The following is a 23,651-nucleotide window of genomic DNA, read 5'->3' on the forward strand; positions in this document are numbered from 1 at the left end:
CCTGCGGGTTGCGATTTATCAGGCACGTAACAGAGCACCCCACTTAAACCCAGACGCGTCTCCCAGAGCGAGTGGCACACATGGCTACAATGGCCACCTGGGGCCCATGACAATCTTCTGGATATTTGAAACTCAGTCCGTCAGCCCCTACGATGCATTCGGGCTCCCATGGGGAATTGGAAGGAACTGGGTGTGGTCCCCGACTCGGACGACGAGGGTTTCGACTCTGAGGACTCTCTCCCTCCACCCGTACGACAGCGGCCACCGAGGCCAACGACGACGGAGGAACGGCGCGACATCTGGGAATTCCCAAGCTCGTCCGAAGCCCTCAGCTCTCAAAGGGACATCACGCCTACATCGAAAAAGCGCGGCAAATCTCACGGACTCGATTCAACTTCCTCGGCATCTCCTGGAACAGATATTCAACACACACTCGATCGCCAGGTGCAAGATGCACCCAACAGCAGCCCTTCGACTCAGGGCAATGTGGCTCTTCAAGCAAAAAGTGGCAAAGGCTCTCAAGACGCCCTTGAAGGCAAATCTGATGTTCGCAATGCATCCGCAACCATCCCATCCGAGCAAGACGAGATATCACCTAGCGTCGTCCAGATATTTGCGCCTTCCGCCAACCCCTTCCCTGGCAGCTCCCTCGGAACCGACCTGGAGCCCCAATTCTCGGGCGTATTCAAGGACGTCGAGCACAGTGTTCAGCCATCGAACCAGCCCGGGAACCCGAACAGTCGGCGAGATGCGCCTTTAGAGCTTTCGCCGCGAGCTGGTCGATCGCTGAGACCCCGCAAGCCGATCCAGGAACATCCATATCTCCTCGAAAATGCTCAATACAGCCGTTTCATGAAATCCCATGGTGTGAAGCCCATCCACTTTGCCCTGCAGGATCAGAACCCCAACAAAAGCCATGATGAGAATGTGTCGCAAGAGCAGGATTACGCAGGCGGTGAGAGCCAGCCAACGTCGGGCACGCCGGGAGAAGAATCGCAACATCTTCGAAAGGACGTTTTTAAATATGCACCAGATGACGATCTGGATGAGTTGGCCTTATCCCCATCGCCAAGAACCTCATCGCCTCGTCATAGACCACAGGCGAGCAGCGAGCGCAGTCGCAGTCGCAGTCAACAAACGGACGACACAAGCATCAATGGGGAGGAGTTTCCAGACATCAAATACCTTGCTCTAAAACCGGCGAGAATGCCAGCCAAGTTGACAAAGCGGCCAACACCTTCCAGGTCTTCCACTTCGAGGAAGCGACTGAAAAGCAGACAGGAGATTCTCGAGTCAGCACCGGCCGCGAACAACTTGAACGACGATTGGGACATTCCACCTTCGCCTGGTCCTTTACGGGCTGACCCAGCTCTGGCTGATTCCCCATCTCCTGATTCCTCTCCGCGGTCTTTCTCAAATGCTATGGGTGACAGCTTCCAATCCACAGCTATTGATCGGCTTAGTAGTGGTGCGGCGCTCGCAAATCGCTCCGAGGTAGTCGACCTTACTACTGCTTTGGAGAGCGGTCAAGACGAAGATGCTTCGGAATTGGAAGACAGCAGTTCAAGCAGCGATTCAGATGCTATTCAAAGGACTGGAAGGAAGATTAAAGGCGTGCTGCCTGCTTCTTGGCTCAGGTTGGACCAGCAAACCAGCAAGACCGTTCGGAAAGGCGTTCTCAGGAAGCCCCCCCCTTCACGCTTTCCAGATGGGCAGCAGCGTGGAGTGGCCACAGTGAGGAGCGCAAAATCCATGGCGGTCAGCGATCCTCTCCAAGAACTAGACAATGACCACGGTAATGATGTTGACGAGCACGCGACGAGACAGGAGGTTGGCCTCTCAGGTCATGACCATGAAAACAAGTTCAGCTTTCTTGGCAACGAAGTGGAAGGTGTCGAGGATAGTCTGTCAGTAATCGAGGAAGACCACATCGACTGGATGCTACCAGGAGGGAAACGTAATCGCACATCGAGAGTCATTCCGAACAAGAGAAGGAACAATGCGCAGCAAAGGTTGTTCAAAGGAGAACAGCGCTATCGACAACCAAAAATTTCAGATACTTTGGGTCGTGCAAATCGCTCATCAAATGGTACCGTGAGGACCCGGAAGCCGCGAATCAACTCCAAACGGACCGCCCAAAGGACTCGAGCTGTGTCGCCGCCGGCGCTTGGTATTGCAGATGTTATCGAGCCCGATGCACCGAGGTTTATCAGAATTGCTGCCCGAGCTGCGAGTAGGCGTCAAGATCTGGGCAGGTCAAAACCTAATGCCAAGGCCATCAATCTCGGAACCCGCAGGGACAACGTTGATGCTCATTCAATCCTTCGAGACTGGGCCATGGGTAAGATCAAGCGGAAAGCAATACAGCGGCGACCGCCCTCGGGCCTCCGGCCGACTGGCCAAGATCTGCGAAAGCCAAGATGGCCTGTTGGGAAGCTCTTCCCGAACGTCACAACATACACTAGACCTCGTGCCGGCCCATCAGACAGAAACCCATCAAACTCTACAAGGCATTTGAGCCTGAACGAGCACGTGGTCATCGATAAAGCGTTCATAGCAGGACCTCGCCCGATGTGTGACCCCATCAGAGGAGCAGCGCCCGCTAGGGCACAATCGCACAATCCGGGCGCCGACTACCTCATCAGACCAGCGCAGCTTGAGGATGACGTATTACATGGGGCGGAAAACGCAGCCTTCGCTGCGAGGAAGAAGATGTTAGATCTTGTGTTTCACAAAACTAGAAAGGAGATACTAGCACCAACGTTTCGCCTTCAGGAATGCGCGTTGGACTCTCCACAGACCAAGGAGAGCCCTGAAGAAACAGATGGTCCCAAGCACGGCATCCTCGGCCACGCCCAACTCAAAGGCCGGCAACGTGCGGTTACGAAACCTCGTTTTCGTAAGCAATTTATGCCACGGCGTCTTGACCTGGATGCTCCCCAATTCCGACACGCGAATGATCCACTTCTGGAATACAACGCGTTCGAGCGTGGGGATCGTCTTGAAGAGCCTCGTCAAGAACAGGATAGGATAGTGGGACTGGGACCCTACGGGACGCAGTATACGCACCATTTCGATATTTTCCCCCTACAGCGGCATGTATTCTTCCACCACAGCACGCTTATTGGAAATGGCGACTTGAAGAAGGCTCTGGACTGCGAATTTCTCAGTCACATTACCCGACCTCGAGCGGGAACTTCTTTCAAGATCGCGCATCACTCGTTTCACTGGGGACTCTGGACTGACACGACCTCCTCCGAGCTCGGACTTCTTTTTGAAATGCTCTCAGAACAGCTGTCAACAATCGGTGTGATCGACGCTGAGCAGACCCGTTGTAATGCCATCAACTGTGCTGACCACGTCCTCGGATATGTACTGCACTCATTGTGGGTTGAAGATGAATCCAACCTCAAACCATGTGCTCAAAGGCTTTTCGGACTGCTTCTTGGCTTTTCGACTCTCACCGAATCAAATGTATCCGATCGCAAATCTGGCACATTTGTTGAGACCACTACGAGGCTTCTCATCTGCTCGCTGGTACTCCTGCGAATCTGCCAGGGTACCCCGGAGCTCTCGAGCATTTCTGTACCTGTCGAGGAATTGATGAAATCTCTCTCAAAGGCGGTCATACAGGGGCTTCTGAAGATCGGCACCTCGGGTATTCGAGCGACATACGATGACCTGCAGCGCCTAACTACCAGGGAGCGAGGGATAAGAGGCGACAATTTCACCATGACCTGTTGGGTGGTCGTGATCAAAGTATTGGACGCAGCTCACATTCCAAGGGCTGGCTTCTGGGACCTGACGTATTCCCTCGTGGGCACACCTGACCTTCTGCAAAGCTCCAAAGTTCAAGATTTCGAGAGCGTGTGGGAAACCATTTTCACTCTGGTACCGCTTCAAGATTTTGATGACAATGGCATAAGTGCTAGAGACTTGCGGCACACCGACCTTGTCCAAGGATCTCAAAGATGGGGCTTGCCACAAAAACTACTCAAACGGGTCTTCGAGTCCTGTAGAAACAACCCGAAACAGTCACCCGGCTTCAATGACTACTGCCGTGCTCTGCTCGGCCGCTGCCATAGCCTTATCGATCAATGGGGCTGGTATAAGTGCAGTGGAATCGTCGGCACTATATTTGACTTCTTCGGTCAACAAAATCTCTCAAATTTGAGGCATGAGGAAGTTTCAAAGTCGCCGCGATTCCTAGAGCAACTCAGTACCACAACAGAGCTGTCCGTTGAAGCCGATGACCGGTGCTTTCATATTTTCCTCAAAATCTTGGCCTTGTCGATTCAGATCATGAGAAAGCATGGCCTTAGCAACGACATTCGAAATCTCATCGCCCGTACTCTACCCAATCATGATCGTCAGTACTCGAAAGAGCAGGCCATTCACGCTCATGACCTTGCTGCCCTGAGAAATCACCACGACCTGCTGTGTACCCTTTTCTGGGCCGCTCCTGCTGAGGAACGACCTGCCATCCACTTAATAGAGAAACTGATATCTCCTGGAAGCTCTCACAAAGAAGCGGTTCTCCTTCATCTCCAGGCTTGGAGACAGCTTGCGGCATTCGTCGTGTCTTCCGGAGCTACACATGACGTTTACCGCCCTCTTATGTTATGGCAAAACCGTGTCTTCCAACAGGTTCTTGACCAGTATCACTCAGCGGCGAGCGAAATACAAAGACAGTTCATGTCCATGCCCTCAGAGACCAGGAAAGATATTGGTCAGCACATGGTTGACAACGTTGTGTCTGCAAATCAGACTGCAGCGAAAGATGTCTTACGCTTCAGTGTGGCGGCGTCCTTGTCAGTAATGAGGAGCTGCCCATCACTGGCTTCTGTGATGTTCTCTTTCAACACAAGCCAGTTGAGCAAAGCGCTGACCAATATCGGCACTGATGGCGAGAACTTGGAGTGTGATATCCTGGGCGACTGTTTCGAAACAGTCGAGCTCTTTTTGGAGCGCTTGGAGAGCTTTGGCAGCGCTCTCAAGGAGGAATCAGATGACTCGTTCTCATCAAGCGACAACCGCGAGTACACCGATGCTGTAGAGCTCTTCGATGAGAAGGTTGTTCAAGGGTTCTTTATCGCCGTTCGTCAGGTACTCTCCTCGCCTGCATCCGTTGTGGGCTCGTATCGCAACTCACTCACGAGCATCCGAGAAAAAGCCGTCATCCTCTCGGGAAGAATTGCGAGTGTTTTCATCAATGGCGGGAAAAGATCTCTCAAACACTTCTTCTCCATCGGGAAATATGGCTTGTTTGAGAATGTTCCTCAGAATCTCAGCTTGGACAAGAGAACATACCTGCCTCTTTTTGTGGCCATCTTGCTGAAGAATCACATCTTCGATTTCTCCAGCGTAGGATGCAGCCACTTCGACATCTGGGTGCTGTCCCTTGTCAAACCTTTCCACGCGCTCAAGTATGAAATGCACCTTGCCGAGACACTTAAGACGCTGGAACTGGGTTACATGAAGGGCTCTTTTGTCATCGATGGAGTGTGTCCCAACTACCGTACGAGTCGCGACTTCTTTGCCTGCGCGGTGTCCTACATGAGAAAGGAGTTGCGGCAAAGCGATTCCGCGCGGCGGATGCCTTTGCGTGCCAAGTACGAGAAACTCCTGAAACTGGTCATGCAGCAGATGAAGTCAGACATCAAATCCGTGGGCATGAGTTCTGCTCAGCATAAGGATTACACAAGCTTTATCCGTGAGATAGTAGCACTCATCCAGTCCCATGGAACGGGAATCAGCACAGTCGATTCGTTTTACCTCCAGGCCAGTGCAGAGTTTAGTCCTGCCACAGAGGACCCTAAGCTCCACTCGGCGGTCATCGTCGGGTATGGGCTCAGGCTAGGAGAAGGTGACACCACAGCGGGACCGCAGTTGTTCTCCTTCTTGTGTACCCACTTCAAGCGGTTCATGGCAGATGGCCAGCTCGACGCTGAGAGCAAGATCATCGAGAACGGCATGGCCAACGACAACATACTGGGATTTGTGCTTGGGCGCATGCTACCCGCCGTCATCCAGGCGTCGTTCAGAAACCCTCAGGTCTGGCCGCTTGTGACCGTCTATTCTCAAGCCCTGAAGAACCTCTTTGGTAGGTCGCACTTGCCTAGGGAGATTCCTGACAAGTTTACCGACCACTCCATCTCCCTGCTGGAAACTATCTCGGGCTACCTGTTGTTTGCCAAAGGAGAGAGCACGCCCGCGAAAGTGTCAAATCCAACACAAATAAAACTGTTTGCGCAAATGATGGAAATCTGCCATGCACTGCGCCCAAGTCTGATGTGCTGGTTGCTGCGACCATCGCTGGCCCAGGTCAAGAGACTGCGGGGTTGCATACATCAGATCACTCTCATCAGCAGGCAAGCAGCCGCTTGCCTCGATGAGATACGTGACTCGCAAGACCCAGAGGTGCCACTGCGACAGTTCAGCGTCGGACAGCTGCTTGCTGGCCTTGCCGACACCGACATGAGCCCTTGCATGCTGTCCAGTGCTGACAGTCAAGTGTCCAAGTTTGCCCAACAGCTACAGCACGACTTGCAAGATTGCTGGGCCGTGACAGAGTTTGACCACTCTGCAGAGGTGGCCCAGACGTCACCGACGCAGCTAGGGACGCAGCTGGCGTCGGTGGTCAGCAATGGCATGGAAAGCAGGGCTGATGAACCACTATCAGGGTTGCATGATGAGCTTAAGAAATGGATTCAAGTGATGGGCACAGATGAAGGAGACGGGCGTGGTCGTCTGGCTAGGAGAGCAGGTCGACCGGGCCGGGCCAGGATGCGGCAGAGTGGGCGGTCCTGGCGGTGCTTGCCGTACATGTAATGGGCGCCTGGGCGCTGGACAGACGTGCGTGCAAGCCACTTAGTATAGAGAGGCAAAAGAGACGGGCTGATCGAGAGAATGAACAAAGTCGGCCTCCCAAAGCATTATCACTCCGAGAAGCGTTGTCACGGGATTAGGCCGTCGTTGGGGGCGTGTGCATACTGAGTTGAGGTGCGAAATGTGAGAGGGTCTCATACGAACTCTGCTAATCGATCCCACGTGTCCTCGCCCACTGCTCGGAATTCGACGCCCTCAAAATAGCCTGCGTCTTGCCAGGCCTTCATCGTCGGGCCGTCGTAGGGCCCTTGCACCGAGTTGCCGTCCCGACCATCGGTCCACCGATACTCCCACATCTTGGCTGCACCGCCGACGCGGTCGCCCTCGCCGCCGGTGGTCGCCTCGGCGGCAGGCGTGGGCTCCCTCCACCGCTCGCCCGCCTCGTCCTGCCACTCCCTCACGAGGAGCTCCCTCTCCGTCTCGTACACCTCTGCGTACTCGCGGGCAAGCAGCTTGTCCGCCGCCTCCGTAATGACGTTTATGCCCTCCTTGATCCGGGCTTGCGCCGGGTCTTCGGGATCCTTGCTGTGGTCCACCTCCATGGCGTCTGCCTCGGCCGCGTCCTTTTTCTCCTTGTCCCTGAGTTTCTTCAGCTTCCACTTTGGCACCTTCTTTGGCTCGCTCTTCCGCGCTCGGCCCAGCCGCGCCAACGCCTCGATCGGCGTCTCGCCCCTCTCGAGATGTAGGATCAGCGAGCGGAGAAGATCCTGGGTGAGAAGGCTGTCGTCCTCTCTCCTGGCAGCCCGCAGCTCGGCCTCACGCTTCTCGTGAGCCTCTCGCGCCCTCTTCATCTCTTTCTTGGACACTCCCTCCAGCCAGCGGTCGTGCACGGCGTCCGGGTCGACAGCTTTGCGGATGAAGTTCCCGGCCTCGTCGAAGGCGCCCTCCTCTTGCTCGTTCTTCATGTTGAAGGCATCAATCTTGGGGGCGTTGCGCTTCAGGCCGCCCATTCCAATCTCCTCGTCGACGCCTTCCTCCTGGATGGCCAGCTCGACATCCTCCTCGTCGTCGCTGCTGGCATTGTGTTCATCGAGGTGGATGTGTCCGCCGCTCTTGCTCGTGCTCTCCTGGCCTTCGATCTTGTGCGCGTCCAGGAAGCGGACCTCTTTGCCCTTCTTGCCCCTCGATTTAGTACGCGGTGCGGCTTGCTCATTGGTGTCTTGCTGGTCCGCGCCGTTGTCGCCGTCGCCGTCCTCGTCAGCGGCGAACATGTCCTCGTCGTCGTCGTCATCGTCGTCTCGTTGCCCGCCGCCGCCGCCGTTGCGCAGATCCCTGTCGTAATTGTCGAGCTTGTCCGCGATGTCGACGTGGCCGCTGCCACTTGCGGCCGTGGCGCCCCTGCGCTCGGCGCGGTCGTCAAATGTTTCGTTCTCCGAGTCGCTGTCGTAGCCGTCGATGTTGACTGCGCCGCGCTTGGTGGCGCCGGGCCCCTTGCCAATGACGTCGGCTTCGAGGACGGCGGCATCCTCAGCATCGGCGTCGTCGTCGTCACGAGAGTCGGGGGCGAGGGCGGAGGGGTTGCGCACGTCAAACTTGACCCGCTTGGAAGACGAAGGCCCTTGGCGGTGGTCGGCCGGGCTGCCGGGGCGCTGCCCCCCGTGGTGGGCGCGCGCAAAGGACTCGCCTGCGCGTTTGGGGCGGGCGGCTGCGTATCTGGAGGACATGGTGGCTCAAGTGAAGGAGAGGCTGCCACGGCTTCGAGCCTTGCTTTGCCGTCAGGTTGGACAGTCGGGGTTGCCTGGGGCGGTTTGCACCTCCCGCCCAGGTGGATTGGACCTGGGCCCCCGGCCGGTTGGGCGAGTCTAGTAGGTACCTAGGTACCTACCTAGGTAGGTAGATACGTCACACAGCTACTACTGCGGTACGCACTCGCGGCAGAGCATCTCACAATTTTGATCCTCATTGGAGTACCTAGGTCAATCACAAGGACGCGCCGTGCTTCAGCGACGTCGGGATATCATAATGGGCAGCCATTTCCAGCTCCTGCGACGCCACTCTCCTCCCTGTCCCTCTGCCATTGCAGCTCCCCGCCCCCCCCCCCCCAGCCAGTAGAGAACAGCACAGGCACTAACGCGGTGACAGAATGTTGCCACTGATCGGACATTATCCGCAACTCCAAGAAATCCCACACCGAGTGTTTGTGTGTGTTTTGAAGGGGAAAGAAGGGCACTTTCCACCATGTCCGGGTTCCCTTCCGGGATTCGTAATAGTCGTCTCCTGTTAGGCCCCCTCGTTGGGCACCACCATCTCAGCACGCCAGTTGACATGCTCGCGCTCTGCGAACCGCGCAAGGACCTGGAGCGCATCAGATGCTGCCCTGTGAGGCGTCGTCCAGGTCCCCATCGTCGGCGTCCGCAAGCTCTTGTCCGACACCTTGCCCCGCAGGTCATTCGCCTCGGTCCATATCCTCGGATTATTCTTCATGGCCTGGAACACCGCCATGTGCTGGTCCTTCCCTAGTTTGAGCTGCTCGCCGCCATGCAGGCCCACCGAGGCGAAGGCCCTGATCAGCTCGTTTATCACGATTCCGTGCAGCTGGTATGCGAGCGCCTGGAGCGAGCCCGAGTGCCGTGCCATCTGCTTGAGCTCTCGCAAGTGAGGCTCAAGCGTGAGCCACGATGCCATATCCATCGCCGCCCCCGATATCTCTGACCTCTGGTTCAGCGAACGGAAGGCAATCATGTACGCCAGTATCATCTCGATAGTGAGCATTGCCCGCCGGTAGTCTCTCAGCTGCCCAGCCGCGTTCTGTCCCGCCGCGTTCGCCGGGAATTCTTTATCGCGCTTGTGCTTGAGTTTCTTCCCGATCTTGCAGAACTCATCCCACCGCCTCCTGAGTGTCTCCTTGGCGGTGCCCTCGCGGCCTGTCTGCGCCGCGTCTCCGGTTCCCGGCGTCTGCGCAACCCTGCCCCCTGGCGTATGGGTCTGCGAGCCCCCGGGCGCAGCTAGGCTGTTGGCAGTTGGGGGCTTTGGCGGTGTGTGTGGCGCCTTGCTCCCTGTCGTCTCGGGTGCCCTGGGCCGTTTCGCACCGACCGAGCTCGTCACCGGCTCCGCAATTGGCTCCGTGCCACGCGGGCGTTTGCTCGCAGGCGGCGGTGTGTTGTCCGCGCTGAGCGACCGCTCCTTCGGCCATGGCCGTGATGGCAGTGCGAGGAGGCTCTGTATCCTCTTTCGGAGGGTTTTCTTGTACTTTATCGTCACAAGCTTGGCGGGCCGGGCCTCCGCGTCACAATTATCTGCTGGAGGTCGGGTCTTGCGTGCGCCGGCTGCCGCGTCGGAAGACTGGCCAGGCGGGTCTTTCGCTTCCTCCTTTACCTGCGTCTTCTGTATTCTAGCCAGCGCTTCCTCGACCTGAGGGGGCAACGTGGGTGAAAGGATGGGGGGCAATTCCGGCGTGGCGGCCCTCTTCTTCACTGTGCCCTCTGGTCTCGAGGGTTTGTTTTGTGACTTTCCCATCATGTGTCCCTCTGCCACCTTCTTTTTCGAACTCCACGTCTCGAGATCATCGTCAAACGCTAGTTTCAGGGGCGAGAGTATCGGAGGAACAAGATGCTTCCCAGAAGTATCTGGTTTAGGAGGTAATGTGTTGCGGGACGCAGAGCTCTGAGGCTTCGTGCCGTTGACAGTGGTCTTTGGCGAGACGGCGCGGGGCTGGTCCTTCGAGCTTGGCTGAGCGGCGCGGCCGCTCGGATTCGACTGAAGCGCTCCTGTTCTGCCATCCTTACTAGCAGACATGGCACGTTCCCTGCCACTCGGAGCCTCTGGCCGCGGCGCCTTGCGCGGCGCCTCTGATGATGTGGGCTCGCTCGACTTTGTCTTTTTGAGTGGCCTCGTGCTATCATCCTGCTCCAGCGGCCGCTTCTTGCCCTCGGACGACGGGCTCGGCACATCTCGTGACGTGACTTTGGAGATGGAGCTCTTGGGCCTGTCAGAGGATCAAAATGAGCGGTTCGGCCAACACGACAACATCTTGTAAGGCAAGATACGTACCTATCTGCGTCGCCATTACCCCGGGGATCGGAGCCCTTGCCATCGCGTTGCGTGCCGGCCTGTTTGACCTTGTCATGCTCTCTGCGCGACACGTCCTTCTCTGGACCATGTGCAGAAACCCGCTGTTTCTTGTCCTCTACCCTGCCCAAGACTCCGTTTTCCGTTGGCGAGGTCGCCACCTTCTTGCTTTTCCAAACCTCTAGGGTCATCTTGCTTCCGGCCTTCTTGGCTCCAGCCTGGGGGGTGGATTGGCGGGTGGGCACAGGGGCCTCGGGCTCGTCGCATATGTCGTAGTATGGTCGTGTCAGGAGGAGGCCGCGATCGGCGTCTGATAGGAATGTGGAATATTGTAGCGGGGACTGGTGGTCCCAGAAGTTTGGAGGAACTGGATATTTGCGGCCAAGTGAAAGAGCCAGGTGGTGTGGCCTCTCGGGCAGTAGTTTCTTGACGGATCTGATTCTCTCCGCCGCAACCTCCATCTTCCACGTTGCTTCATGAAAGAAGCCTTGTCCCAATGGCAAGTCGCGAGAATGGTGGCGGCGCGGTGTCCCCAGCTTGTAGTTGGTCGGCGTCAGGGCAGGTGCAGGCTCAGGATCCTGGATCGGATGCGCGACTGTTGCGCAATGGGATGGGCGTTGTGATGACCCAGCGCGAAGCTCTGTCGGAGGCAGTGACCTCTAACAAGGCACAGGGGGTCGGGCTCCTCGTCAGCTCCTCTTGAGGTCCTCGTCGGGCGTGGCGGGCGGCGAGGATGGCGGGCAGGACAGTTGCCGAGACGGCCGTGTAGCTCGGTGACAGCGCGACTGCACGCCGGGGGCCGGCAAGGGGTCTGGCAGTTGGGATGGTGGTGGTGGTGTCGGCAAGGGTCGGCCAGGCGCTACGATCACGTCAACAAAGCCAGATGCGAGGGGCTTCTGGGTCGCAACAGAGTGCGTCGTCGCAGGGGAACAAAGCATGTGGACCACTTACTGGCTGACAAGAAATGAGGCCGATCAGCAGGATATTGCGGTGCAGCGGGTTGTTGGGCGGGAGTTGGTAGGGGTTCGGTTACGGGGCACAGGTTGTGGCCAATATTGGCGTACCGTCCGTGTCGTGCCGTGTCGTGGTGTCGTGGCTCTGGGCGATTGCAGACCGACAGCGACGGGATAGCATACCGTGCCTGCCTAGGTAGACGTGCAGCAGACATGCATCCACACCCACATGCACACCCACAGAGCACACATCAATCGGGCAATCCGTCAATCAATCAATCAGCCAGCCAGTCAGTCAGTCAGTCAGTCAGTCAATCAGCCAGCCCGTCCGTCCACCCGTCGTCCTTGACTTCAGTCCAGCCAACCACTCAGTCACCCAGTCAGCAGGTCGGCCTGGGGGTCGGCCTGGGGGTCGGTCGGTCGCGGCAGATCGAGTCGTATCGTGTTGGGGGCGGGCTGTCTCCACCACGCAGCGCGCCGCAGCCTCAAGTCTCCACCCGCTGGCCTAGCCCACTATCGCCGCCGCACCTGCTGCGCTGCCGTGATGCTGCGCTGCCTCGCTGTGTGATGCGCCGTCGCCTCGCGCCTGGGCCTTGGGAGATGGGCCGGAACTGGACGAGCGCGTGCCGTGTGGAAAGTCCCTGGGCGTGACCCAGGAGGCTTGTTCACCGATCCTGTATTAGATGAATTGGATGTCAGGGGGGGATGACCGGCAACTGCTGCTGCATGCGACAAGAGGATAAGGTATGATAATGTGGAGGGGGGACGAGGCGGGACTGGGGGAGAGGATGTGCTGAATGAAGACTGGGGTGTGTTGCAGGCAGGCAGGATGCCGGTACAATGTGCGGGAGGACAGCTACCTACCTGGCCCCTACCTGGCCACCTGGAGGAGGCAGCGAGGCCCAACCTGACCTGCCGCTGCACAGCTCAGCTCAGCTCGAGAGCGGGTTGAATGCACTGCAGGGTGCACCTGGCTGGACCCAAGCGTTCACATTACAGCGGCACACTGATTGGCAGTCCGACCGAAATCTCGCATCAACCCGAGGAAATCCACTGCTGCAGGTTCGCATTCAGGACAACTTTTGACCTGCTGCCTCAAACCCGAGATACACATACATACATGTACGTTTAATAGATGCATGCAGCAACAAATGCAGGAAAGGGGGCGAGCTGGGTGGACCCAAAATTAGCACAAGGTAGAAAGAAGTTGGACACCCAACACGACGTCGTCGCATCCGCAGCTGTCCTTCTGAACGGTTATCTACACCATCTGGACGGGCAATCCAGGTTCGGAGCTATCTAACAATGCGCGCGCCGCGCGAGACATTCCAACCGTGAGCGAGTCCAGAGCTTAAAACGCCAACAAATCCAACCCTACCAGCCAGTCCTTCCTCTTGGAGAATCCCCAAACGCCGTTCCAGGGGCCATGCCAAAACAAAACCAAAAGCAACGTCTAGCAAGATGCAGTGACTTCACGTCTTTTCTGTCTAGGGTATCCGTCAACAAACGCCTTGTCCACTCGCCGAGCCCCTCTAATCCGGCTCGCCCACGAGGCCTTGCTGTTCCGCCATGGGCAGCTTCACCAAGCGTACACATCCGAATCGTCGTCTCTGTCGCGGTCCGACGTCCATTCTTCGTCATCCGACTCATGTTCCTGCTCGTCGAGGAAGTCCTCCATGCCAAGTTGGAATTCTCGCGGCTTCTGGTTATCGAAGCGAATGTTGACCACGTCACACAGGCCATGCACGAACGGCAAGTCGTCGTCTGGGGACGCCGGTGACTCCGGGGGACTCGATGGAAGTGAGGGGTCCTCGGCCTCCTCTTCCTCGCTCTCCTCAGGATCGAGCAGGTCAAGGTCCTCATCCGTGTCAGGGTCCCTGTACGAGATAGCGACTCTCTTCGGCCTCCTGAGGTCTCGCGCTGAGCCAGCACTTCGCTTTCTCTTGCTGCGCTTGTTGTCCACCGTGTTCTCCGGAGGAACTGGGGCAGGGGTGGCGATGTGAGTGGCAATGCGAGAGCTGCGCCGGATGGGTGTGTCGTCCGTCTCGCCTCCCACGTCTGTGTTCCCCTCTTGGATGCCAGGCCCTCCCCTGAGCGTCGGCCATTGGATCAAGGAATGATACGGTCGAGGCTTGGTCTGCCTCCGCAGGAAAACCTTCCTCAGTCTACTTACCCACCTGTCACGAAATTCGCACCTTTGGCGCCACGGCACATCCAGCATGGCCTTGACGGCCAGGTGTCTCAGTCTTGGCATGTTTGGCGCCTGGTCAACGAAGCTCTGGAAGAACATCTCCGCCGTGGCCGCATCCCATTTGGCAAGCTGCTCCAAGTCGATAATCTCGATCCTATCAGGCCAGACTGGGACATCGGTGACGGTGAGCAACGTTTCGTAGAAGGGGTCCGAATCGTTGTAGTACTCGTGGTGTGCGTAAAAGGTCAGGTTCATGCTGAGTTCGCGCAGCTGCGGACAGGAAACGCCCAGGGTTGGTAAGAAGGCCAGGCTCAGGGACTGGTTGTGATGCAGCGTCAGCCTGCGGAGACTGCGACCATGCGTCAGGAGGTACTCGACCAGCATCTCGGCCGTCAGTTCCCAGCAGTTGACGATCTCGAGATGTTCAATCGTTTTGGGCAGCAGGGAGAGGAACTGGCCATCGACGACTGTCGACGACTCCATTTTCAAGTGCTTCAGACTCCCAAGGGGCTCCAGGGATTCGGAGATGCAGCTGATGAAGTTCTTGTCGGCCTCAAACACCTCGGGGTCGTTGGGGTCCTTGTTCTCCTTCAAGGACGGGACCTGAAAGTTGACCAGAGTGATGTCGCGCAGCTGCGAGAAGGTCGACCACTGGTGGATGGCCCTCATCTGCTTGGGGGAGACCACGTCGCGGTCCATCATCCTCTCGCTCCACCTCCACGACTTGAGCCTCATGCGAGCGTCCGATTCACCGGCCGACTTCAGCGCATGGACCAGGGCCTGGGAATACGTCCACCTCCTAGTTTTGAGGTCGAGCTGCCGATAAGGCGGCAAATCAAACTCGTGATAGAGCTCCAGGTGAGACAGGCCAGGCAGGACCAGGACCAGCTCGGCCAGGTCGAAGGGCCGGGATGCGGAAAGAGAGGTGACGCTGACCACGAGAGACTCCACCATGGTGCGCCTGTGATCGTTGCGTTCTCTGGCGGCGGCTTGATTCACAGAGAGGTTGTGCATAAGCGCGGCAAACTTGGTGGCCATGTTCATGGACAGGATGGGCATGGGGCGCCTGTACAAGGCCTTGAGGGCAGGGTCCAGGAAGAGCTTGCAAGTGAGGCCGGCTGAGAGAAGCCAGCGAGCGCCCTCTTTGAATTCCAGTGATGAAGAAGCATACTCGAATATCTGGACGAGGAGGGTCCACTCCAGGTGCTGCCAGGGCGGACGCACCGTGGAGGAGGGCCACTCCGGCAGGCTGGTGGCAGAAGGGGAAACGGCGTGTTTCTTTCTGGAGCCGGATGCCCTGGACCGAGGGTCCGTGATCCTTGCAGGCCGGGGAGGCGTCCGTGACGGCGGGTTGGACCGAGGGCGGCGCGGGCGGGAGCTTGCCGGGGCGTGGGCCCGGGTGGGCTGGGGGCCGCGTGTCCCGGAGGATTGGTGAGCGATGGTCTGCAGACGTGCGGACTGGCGGGTCTGGGCCCCCGGAGGACGACTGGGCCGAGGGGCAGGTGCGTCGGTGTCTGATGAATCATGGTCGAGTTCACTGGAGCCGCTTGATGGAGAGGGCAGCCTCGTGGCGCTCCGCGTTACACGGCCGGTCGGGTTTCTCGGGCGACTGGGTGGCCGCGTGGTCAACCGGCGAGGGTTGCGGCGGACCCCTGCAGGATCGGGTCGACTCATGGTGTCAGCGACACACACAGAGAACCATTGGGACAGGGCAAGCAAGCCCTGTTGATGTGGGGAGGAGGTGCAGTCCTGGGGTTGGGGTGAAGTGACGGCCGGGACGTGAGGAACAGGTAGGAAAGTGAGCGCGGCCGATGATGACCTACGACGGCCCCTGCGGGAGGAAGGCAATAAGGGGCAGGTCCAGGTGAGATGGGCGTGAGGTGAAGTTGAGTACTGTGTAGGCCCCAAGTCGTGCTCGACTGTGTGGGACAAGATCTGGGAGCCGTTTTGTCATGGAGCAGGGCCCGTGCGCTGCGCTTGAGGTGGGATAAGCGGGGCTTGGGAGGGTAGATATCGGTCTCCATATCAATGCGGATAGATGGCAACCTCACATAGCCTGTTGCTAGAGGGACGCGTCCTGTGGAGACTCAAGGGGCAAGAGGGAGAAATGAATGACAATGAATCGGTACAGACATTTGTTAACTGGTGAAAGGCATAGCTCACAGTATTGGGCTAGGTCATATTTAGTGAGCACGGGTATTCGTGCAAATAATATTTTTCAGCATTCCTGCCATCTTGGAATGGTATGCGGTTGTGAGACGGGAGTCGTCAGATACTGAACAGCGGAGAAGACGCATGGCATATGTGTGTGGTTTCGCTTCTATTCCGTACACGTCCGAGGACATACATGGCGCCTTCATACGGTGGCCGTCCAACTATACTTCTATCATCCCACCGTGTTAATCAATCAGGCGCATAAAATCCTGTGCATTTCTACCAACCTCCCTCAGTCACATGTATCTTACGAGTGTTCCATGGATCCAAACTTCCGGTGCTCAACATTAGGGGTTAGCCTTGCCACCTACTCAAATACACACATGGTCCATCAATAGCCTCACTAGCGCTTCAAGTCATTTCAAAGACATACGCCAACCACATCCTAGGTTGTTTTGTTCCACACCTTTCTAGCACATCACAAGTCACCTTGGTACCCTAGGGTAGTCTTGACACTCCGGGAACAACTACTTACCCCAGGGTACCTAGGTACAGACGACGAGATGTATCAGCGCTAGTAGATAGGCCATAGTTGTTTCTCGCAAGAGGGACAGAAGACCAGAAATAGCAGTGACATGGCACAGACCAAACCTTTGTGTTTATGAAGTGAACGGTGTGAGTTGAAGCAGGGATTACTCAAGGTAACCACCCAGGCTCTCCCCACGAGGACGCATTGCTCATACCTGGGTAGGTCTACGAGAGCAAGGGGCAACGGTGGCAATGCACATCACTGGCAGTCTCTACAGGTACAAATGTGTGTAACACCCTGCGGCAAAAGTACTAGAGAGCGTACTTCCCTGTCTGAAACTTGCCTGAAAACATTGAAGCACCAGTTCTGACCTGGGCGTCGTTCCATCAAGAGCTGCATATCAACTCGGCCACCTTGCCATCTGAGGCTTCTTTACAGGGCAGCCACACGCCATGCGCAGTGACGGGTGAAGCTCGGAATGTCTGTGACAGGCGGCATACCACCGGGGATTAAGTACTGAGTTCCATCAGAAACGAGGCAAGAATCTGTTTGACTACACACAGTATTGTCCCATGTTACAGGTGCGAGTCCAGAATCAGCCTTGGGCGTGGAGTCACAAATGCTCGGTTCTTGTGCTGGGCTCTTTCGCCCACTGCGACGGCAGATCGAGTCTGCTGCTGTCCAGGTGATCAAATGTGTGTATAGATTTCTACAATTGAATCTGGCTGAATCATCTGTGGGGGGTTGTAGCCGAAACTCTGCCTTCAAGAGTTGCCATCTTCATCCGGGCATTTCCCCGGCAAGGCCAAGCATTGCGGCTGCCGACTGCGGTCAGATCCCGGCCCGGCCAACAAGCCCACAAAGTCCTACTGGATACGGCGATGCAAAGAAGGACCCAGAAGGTGATGAGGGAAAGGACCAGCTGCTCGGTCTGTGGTTCTGAACGGCTGTACGGTTCTCGCCTCAAAGCAGCGCGCTCCTGTGCCTATCCGACACCAGTTGACCGACGAGCAGGTTGAAAAGGACTTGTTCGCCACTCCCCCGTGTATAATCCCAGCCAATACTGGCCAACAGCGAAAAGCGTAGTCTACTGTCCTTGGCCGTACGGAATGCGGGCGGGCCTTGCGTAATTGACATGCGAGTAAGGCTGGCGAACTGTGGCACAGCCTTTTCACTGTTGGTTTTCTGGCTCCTTTCTTGGCACTACATACTGCAGGCTAAATCCACAGTATTTATCACACGACATTACCAATTTCAACAGCCCTCAGCTCAACCGCTGGCTTTTTGCATTGACTGAGTGTAGGATACACAAAGTCATTATGTGATGCAGCAATAGGACCGAGCCAGGTCTGTTCTTCTAGAGTTGTCCGACTTAGAACCTGGGCAGGTATTTTGAAGGCTGCAAAGTTGGCGACCATGAGACAAGAAGTCACAGTTATACCTTATCCTCCCAACAGAACGATGCCACTTAGGATGATTCCATATTCCCGAGGTCTGAACCATATCTAACTTCTTGTGGGGCCCCTTCTGGGAAGATGTTGAATGTTGCTTGAGCTGGAAGGCTTCAATGTTTGGTAAGGCTCCAGCCCCGGGCTGTCACGCGGCAATGCCATGGTGTGCTGGCAGTAATTGTAACAGGAGAAGGCTTGTGGCAATGCAGAAACAAAGACAACACAGGATCAATCGAGCACGAGCATGTAGCCAGCTGTCCGTCCTCTGTCCCCTGCTGGCTCGAACATTTCAAACTCTTCTGCCGGCTGCCTCGCCCTTCTCCAGTCAGCTTTGGCTTTTGTGCCAGGGGGGTGTGTTGTTGAGTTAGCACAGGACGTCTGTCCCGGCGTGGCCGGCGGTGGAAAAGTAGGTAGCACGTTATCGTGCTGCTCGCATTGATCCGTGGCCTGCAATTGGCCCGAGCACTGGCCACTAGGCATGACAAGGGTCAGGCCATTTCCAGCAGTAGCAATCGCGATGGGTTTCTTTTCAGGTTGTTTCCCTAACCGCGTGCAAGCGAGCGAGTTGAGTGAGAGAGTGTGAGTGCGTGAGAGAGAAAAAGGTCGGACACGCGTCGTGCCTTGATGAATTGACTGCCAGCTTCAACCCTCCGCTGTCGCCCTGGGCCCATGGTCGATCGCCAGCCACACTTGCACACAGGCGCAAGCACGAACACGGGTCGCCCTGCACTGAGATGGGATCCTCAGAGGCAGTCTGTCAATAGACCTCAATCTCAGGTTGGCCCGGCCTCCACCCCATCACCACATTCTCAACCAGCAAGCCAGCCAGCCAGCCAGCCAACCAGCCAGCCAGCAAGACGTCGGCCATCTTGCCGCATCTTTTGGTTCTGCTCCAGCATCAGCCCTGCCAGCTACCACCCACTGGTCACTCCCATAGGGCTGTGTGGCCCAGTCCTCCGTCATACCCGGCCCCTGCAAAAACATCGTCAGCCTCAAATTTGGGAATCCCTCTAGACCTTCAATTCTGCTCCTATCCCTTTGGCCCCTGCTCCTCCATCAAAGCATCAGGACTGCGCAGGGCACTGTCTTCGCTTACCGTTCTTTCAACACATCCTCAGACAAGAAGCACGTCACGTCGCAACAACTTGACTCGCAGACCACAAGTCTGACACCAAGGGCACTTTCAGTTGCGAGATAGGCCAAGCAAGAGCTACCTAGTTTGGCTCTCAAAGCCTTGGCCTAGCGGCTCGCATGCCTCAGCGTGACCATGACGAGATCTACCGCACGCACCCGGGATCTCCCTTATCTTCACAGGAACTGGATCATTGCCATCAATTATCTGCAGTCTGCAGCGCTGGGCTTCAAGTCCAACGAAATTCACCAGAAGCTGGCCAACGGCCATGACGACCATGACACTCGGCCCGCAAAGCGACGTCGCTATGCCGAAAACTCCCCGGACTCGGGCTTAGGTCAAGATCTTGACAGCCTCCTGCTCCCCAGCAAGCCAGGCGAGATCCAACGCGCCATCCGGATCGAAGTCCTCAAGATTGCCCACAAGGATTCCTCTCGCCAGAGGCACAACCCTGCCCTGAACGGAACCATCCCCCCAGCCATCAAGGATGCTGCAAGCATCAGAGCCCGGTGCAAAATCACCATAACCACTGCCAGGCACATGCCTGGTGAGGCCCGCATTCTCTACTGTGATAGCCAAATTTGCACCATCAAGACTTTTCAGAATCCAGCTGGTTTATCTCAGATGGCCAGGGTTTACCTGCCTCAACCGTTTCATATTCCCGAAGAGAAGATCTACGTCGAGCGCGACGACGATGCAGTCTTTGATCTTGCCGACCAGTATTCCATGTCTCTCGAACTTGAATCAGCCGGTGACCGCAATTGGCCACCTCTGAACCTGGCCGACACATCCTTTGATGAGAATGTGTTCCTTGGTCACTCATCTGCATCACGACATTGGACACTCGCGGCTGAGATTCCAAAGATCATTGATGGAGGTCGGAGGTCGGGACTCTTGAGGCTACACAAGGGATCTTGCCAAGGTGTCCGAACCGACTTCGTTCTGGACGTTGACGTGAGAGCGGCAACAGCTCTGCCAGAGCGGCACTCATGGAACAGCCGGGAGAGGGTTTCTCCCTGCCCTGCTACACTTGCCGACCAACAAGATGAAACCCTGCCACTCACAAATGGTCAAGTGAATGGAGCGTATGCCAACGGGATAAATGGAAACCTGGTCAATGGGACCTCTGGCCTCATCGACGATGACGCCGAGGAAGAAGCCGAAGGCGAGTTGACACCCAGCCGCTCACTGAGGATAAGAGGAACCAAAAACTACAACCTCAAAGACCTCAGCAATCGCGCGCAGGGAAGGAAAGGCCGCAATCGCCTGGCGAAAGCGGAACTGAGAAGAGCCGACGCAGATCGCATCCTCTATCATCTTCCCAGAGAATCTGGGCCAGTCAAAGAAGTTCTCGTACTGGGCTTCGCTTGCTGCTTCTGCCATGCCTCGCACCAGTCTCTGGCTCAGCTTCGCGCGCACCTTCCCAGCCACCCACAGTACAGATTTGAGGTCAGCATCTCCTCTGGAAAGATGGGGGCCCCGGTGGACGTCTCTTGTATAGCTGTCAATGGGGGCCCCTTTTTGCGTCCCACGATATACCAGCTGGGCAAGCCGACCAAAGCCTTCGACCTGGACAAGTACGTTGAAGGCGACGACTCCTGGGTCAAGTCCCGTCTAGGCCCACACAACGACGACGGACCCGTGGTTTCGGCCCACAAAGCTTCACACGCAAGAACAGGTCAAGTGAGACCATCACAGGTAAGTGTGGAAGGCGGAGACGGGCTCACTTGAATTGCCATACTCGAGAAGCTTAACGCTGACACGGCTGCAGAGAAACGGAGGCCGTCGCAAGGAGAAGAAAGTTCTTGTTCCGGACACCAAGCAGCCGCTATTTGACTCCCTGAGCAAGGCCAAATTGATACCTGGAACAGAGGTTCGTCAGTCTGTAGCCGATGATACCTGGCTCATCCAGAAGCACCAAGATATTGTCCAGGACTTCATTGATGTCGACGCTGCCGAGAAAGACTACATCAAGCAGTGGGACGCGTTCATCCACAAGAGGCACATAAGCTCCGATGCCTTTATCTCACGCGCAGTGCTTGAGTTCGTGAATGAGAAGATGCCGTGGCTCCTCAGCTCGCAATCTCGTATCCAGGAATTCGGCAAGCATCTGACAGTCCTCATCGCGAGGGGTCTTGATGCCGACACCGTGAGGCAGGTACAATCTCGCATACAAGAAGCACGAAGTCAGAAGCCGCCGGAACCGGAACAAGCGTCTTCACAGCAGCCTCCTAGGGAGGCACAACACCGTAGCTCTAAAGGGTGCGCGATCTGTGGTCGTAACGTTCGAGGCCCGCAGTTGCTGATTTGCGCCAACGAGGTGAGTTATCTAGGTCCAAATTGGCCATCCAAGCACGAGCTGATTGCGGAATCTACAGGAATGCAAGAAACCTCTTTACCACGAGGAGTGCATCAAGTATCAGGCGCAAATTCCGATTGAGCACCAAGGATGGCGATGCAATGAATGCGCGCCTGCGCACAATGGTCACGGGGAATGCGTGGTCTAAGCATGTTGCTCTCGGAACTGAGGTAACCCGTTCCGCGGTAGCGAGTATCTTGGCACGATGTGAAATAGCCCATCAGGCTGGGGTTGCATAGAAACTCTGCTTGGAGAGGGCGCTTGACCTGCATTATCCCCAGCCTGAGCAGGAACCTTTTGTTTCCGTCGGTGAGGTCACGACGAGGCCTCAACATTATGGGCCCAGTGAAAGTGAGTCCAGAGTCTGTGCCGTCGCTGCAAACATGGGTAATGGGGCTATATGTCCTCTCAGGAGGGTAGCAAACAGCATGTTGCCCTTATTCGAGTTGCAGACATCAAGTGCAGAAGACTGGGTTATTCCACGGCTGTGATTTGCCGCATCACAGTTGGGCGGACCTGCATGCAGGCCTGAGGGGAGGAAATCGAGGTAATTCGGCGTTGCTCGCCGGCGTCTGCTCCCCTCGGTGGTGAAATAGGCACATCTGTACAAACATTATCCCTTGGCTGCGATAACCTGAAACCTATTGGACAATAATAATACGCACTATGCTAAAAACATGTGTCTCTTTGCAAAGTTGGGCTAACTGGGGCTTGGTGTAAGCGGCGGTCTGCCAGAGTGATCTACCTGCGTCTACAGGTGCGAGCGATCATCTTGATCCGGATTTTGGAGGGTTGCCAATGCAGTTTTGGTCAAAAAATACACACATCTCAATGATGGATTGCTTTCAAGTAAGTGGAGGAGACGGCAGTCTCGTTTTTGTTATTGATACACTCGCGTTTTCAATTTCAACATGAGCAGCAGCCAGGTCCAAATCTCAGGTTGTGTACCATCATCATTGATGCCAACAAGATTGTTGGTAACTTAAGATATCCGTGTCTGGGTGGTTCAGCCTTGGGACGGTTGTGTACGTGCTTAAAATCAATAGAAGATTGTAAAAGTTGCTGTAGAATACACGTGCATTGCGTCTGTTACGTCAAGGACTTACATTTGTAGTGCCGCGGGAGAAACCAGGCACGTCTTATAAGGACTCACGCAGGTGTTTTCCTTTACTACCATTTCTCTGGATGTCAATTTGTATGCGAAAAGCGCACAAAAGGTCTGCGGTGCTGAACCAGAAGTCTTCTATGAAAACCCTGCGAGTCTTTCTGAGTGCCATTTGCTTAGCGCTTCGTCTGCGGAGCTTTCAAGATTGCTGGTTGTACCCGTGCCTTAAACGATGTACTACTAGACCCAAGACTGTATTGGCTTCGAATGGTCACGCTCTCCAATCTGTGATAAGGTATGATTAGCCGAAAGTCCGAAATAATTAGTTAGCAATGGTTACTCGCATCAGCACATTCGAATCTGGCGCCCAAGGCAAATTTGGTCCAAGACATCGTTGTTCTTTTTACGGTGTCGTGGTCATGAAAATCATTTAGGAAACGTGACTTTGAGCGCTATTACATGTGCCCAATGAGATAGTGTATCAGGTCCAAGAAAAGACGACAATTCCATCCCATATCAAATACTTTGTTTATCATTATGAAGTGAAATGTACCAAAAAGTGGAAAAGGAGAAGAGATTACTAGATGCACACGACTTACTTAACTTGACCCGATAAAGTGATATTGACCTGATGGAAACATTTCTACCGTATTTTCTAGATGAGATTATTCTATTTACGGTGTTTCCATGGGGACTTCATTGCTCAAGAGATCAAACCACGGAAGGCCGCCACCAAAGCTCGGAACATCAAAGCTCGGAACATGAAGTAATTTCGACGAGTTTCAATGTTTGGTCAATCCATGGGTGTATGTGAGCACATGTGCACTTAGACACTTTTGATGTCTCCTCCAACGGGACCTAGGAAGCAGTCAGCACAAATA

General features: G+C 55.9%; 5 protein-coding genes across 5 annotated transcripts; 2 read left to right on the forward strand and 3 right to left on the reverse strand.

Moving 5' to 3' along the window:
• Positions 1-73: 73 nt before the first annotated feature.
• KVR01_009653 (uncharacterized protein) lies at positions 74-8,783 on the forward strand. Its single transcript, XM_044784285.1, has 2 exons — positions 74-1,758; positions 1,828-8,783. The coding sequence occupies exons 1-2, from the start codon at positions 169-171 to the stop codon at positions 6,829-6,831; spliced, it is 6,594 nt and encodes a 2,197-aa protein (XP_044640901.1). The 5' UTR covers positions 74-168; the 3' UTR covers positions 6,832-8,783.
• On the reverse strand, positions 7,023-8,552 carry KVR01_010091 (uncharacterized protein; the record flags this gene model as incomplete). The annotated part of the gene is made up of 1 exon (XM_044782095.1): positions 7,023-8,552. One exon carries the CDS (start codon positions 8,550-8,552, stop codon positions 7,023-7,025), a length of 1,530 nt encoding a protein of 509 aa, XP_044641339.1.
• Positions 8,784-9,108: 325 nt separating the features above from the next.
• KVR01_009733 (uncharacterized protein) lies at positions 9,109-11,357 on the reverse strand (the record flags this gene model as incomplete). Its single annotated transcript, XM_044792084.1, has 2 exons — positions 9,109-10,813; positions 10,879-11,357. 2 exons carry the CDS (start codon positions 11,355-11,357, stop codon positions 9,109-9,111), a joined length of 2,184 nt encoding a protein of 727 aa, XP_044640981.1.
• Positions 11,358-12,662: 1,305 nt separating this feature from the next.
• KVR01_010067 (uncharacterized protein) lies at positions 12,663-16,174 on the reverse strand. Its single transcript, XM_044792400.1, has one exon. It carries the CDS (start codon positions 15,712-15,714, stop codon positions 13,429-13,431), a length of 2,286 nt encoding a protein of 761 aa, XP_044641315.1. The 5' UTR covers positions 15,715-16,174; the 3' UTR covers positions 12,663-13,428.
• A 2,548-nt stretch (positions 16,175-18,722) lies between these two features.
• On the forward strand, positions 18,723-22,462 carry KVR01_009675 (uncharacterized protein). Its single transcript, XM_044785721.1, has 3 exons — positions 18,723-21,004; positions 21,078-21,626; positions 21,685-22,462. The coding sequence occupies exons 1-3, from the start codon at positions 19,442-19,444 to the stop codon at positions 21,811-21,813; spliced, it is 2,241 nt and encodes a 746-aa protein (XP_044640923.1). The 5' UTR covers positions 18,723-19,441; the 3' UTR covers positions 21,814-22,462.
• Positions 22,463-23,651: the final 1,189 nt, after the last annotated feature.

The sequence above is a fragment of the Diaporthe batatas genome (genome assembly GCF_019321695.1).
Source record: "Diaporthe batatas strain CRI 302-4 chromosome Unknown Contig00012, whole genome shotgun sequence".
Classification (NCBI taxonomy): domain Eukaryota; kingdom Fungi; phylum Ascomycota; class Sordariomycetes; order Diaporthales; family Diaporthaceae; genus Diaporthe; species Diaporthe batatas.

Coding starts and splice junctions, on each gene's coding strand:
- KVR01_009653 (XM_044784285.1), top strand. CDS start 169: ATGGGGAATTGGAAGGAACTGGGTGTGGTCCCCGACTCGGACGACGAG. Junction 1,759..1,827: donor GGAGCGCAAAATCCATGGCG/GTCAGCGATCCT, acceptor GCGACGAGACAG/GAGGTTGGCCTCTCAGGTCA.
- KVR01_010067 (XM_044792400.1), bottom strand. CDS start 15,714: ATGAGTCGACCCGATCCTGCAGGGGTCCGCCGCAACCCTCGCCGGTTG.
- KVR01_009675 (XM_044785721.1), top strand. CDS start 19,442: ATGACGAGATCTACCGCACGCACCCGGGATCTCCCTTATCTTCACAGG. Junction 21,005..21,077: donor GTCAAGTGAGACCATCACAG/GTAAGTGTGGAA, acceptor ACACGGCTGCAG/AGAAACGGAGGCCGTCGCAA. Junction 21,627..21,684: donor TGCTGATTTGCGCCAACGAG/GTGAGTTATCTA, acceptor CGGAATCTACAG/GAATGCAAGAAACCTCTTTA.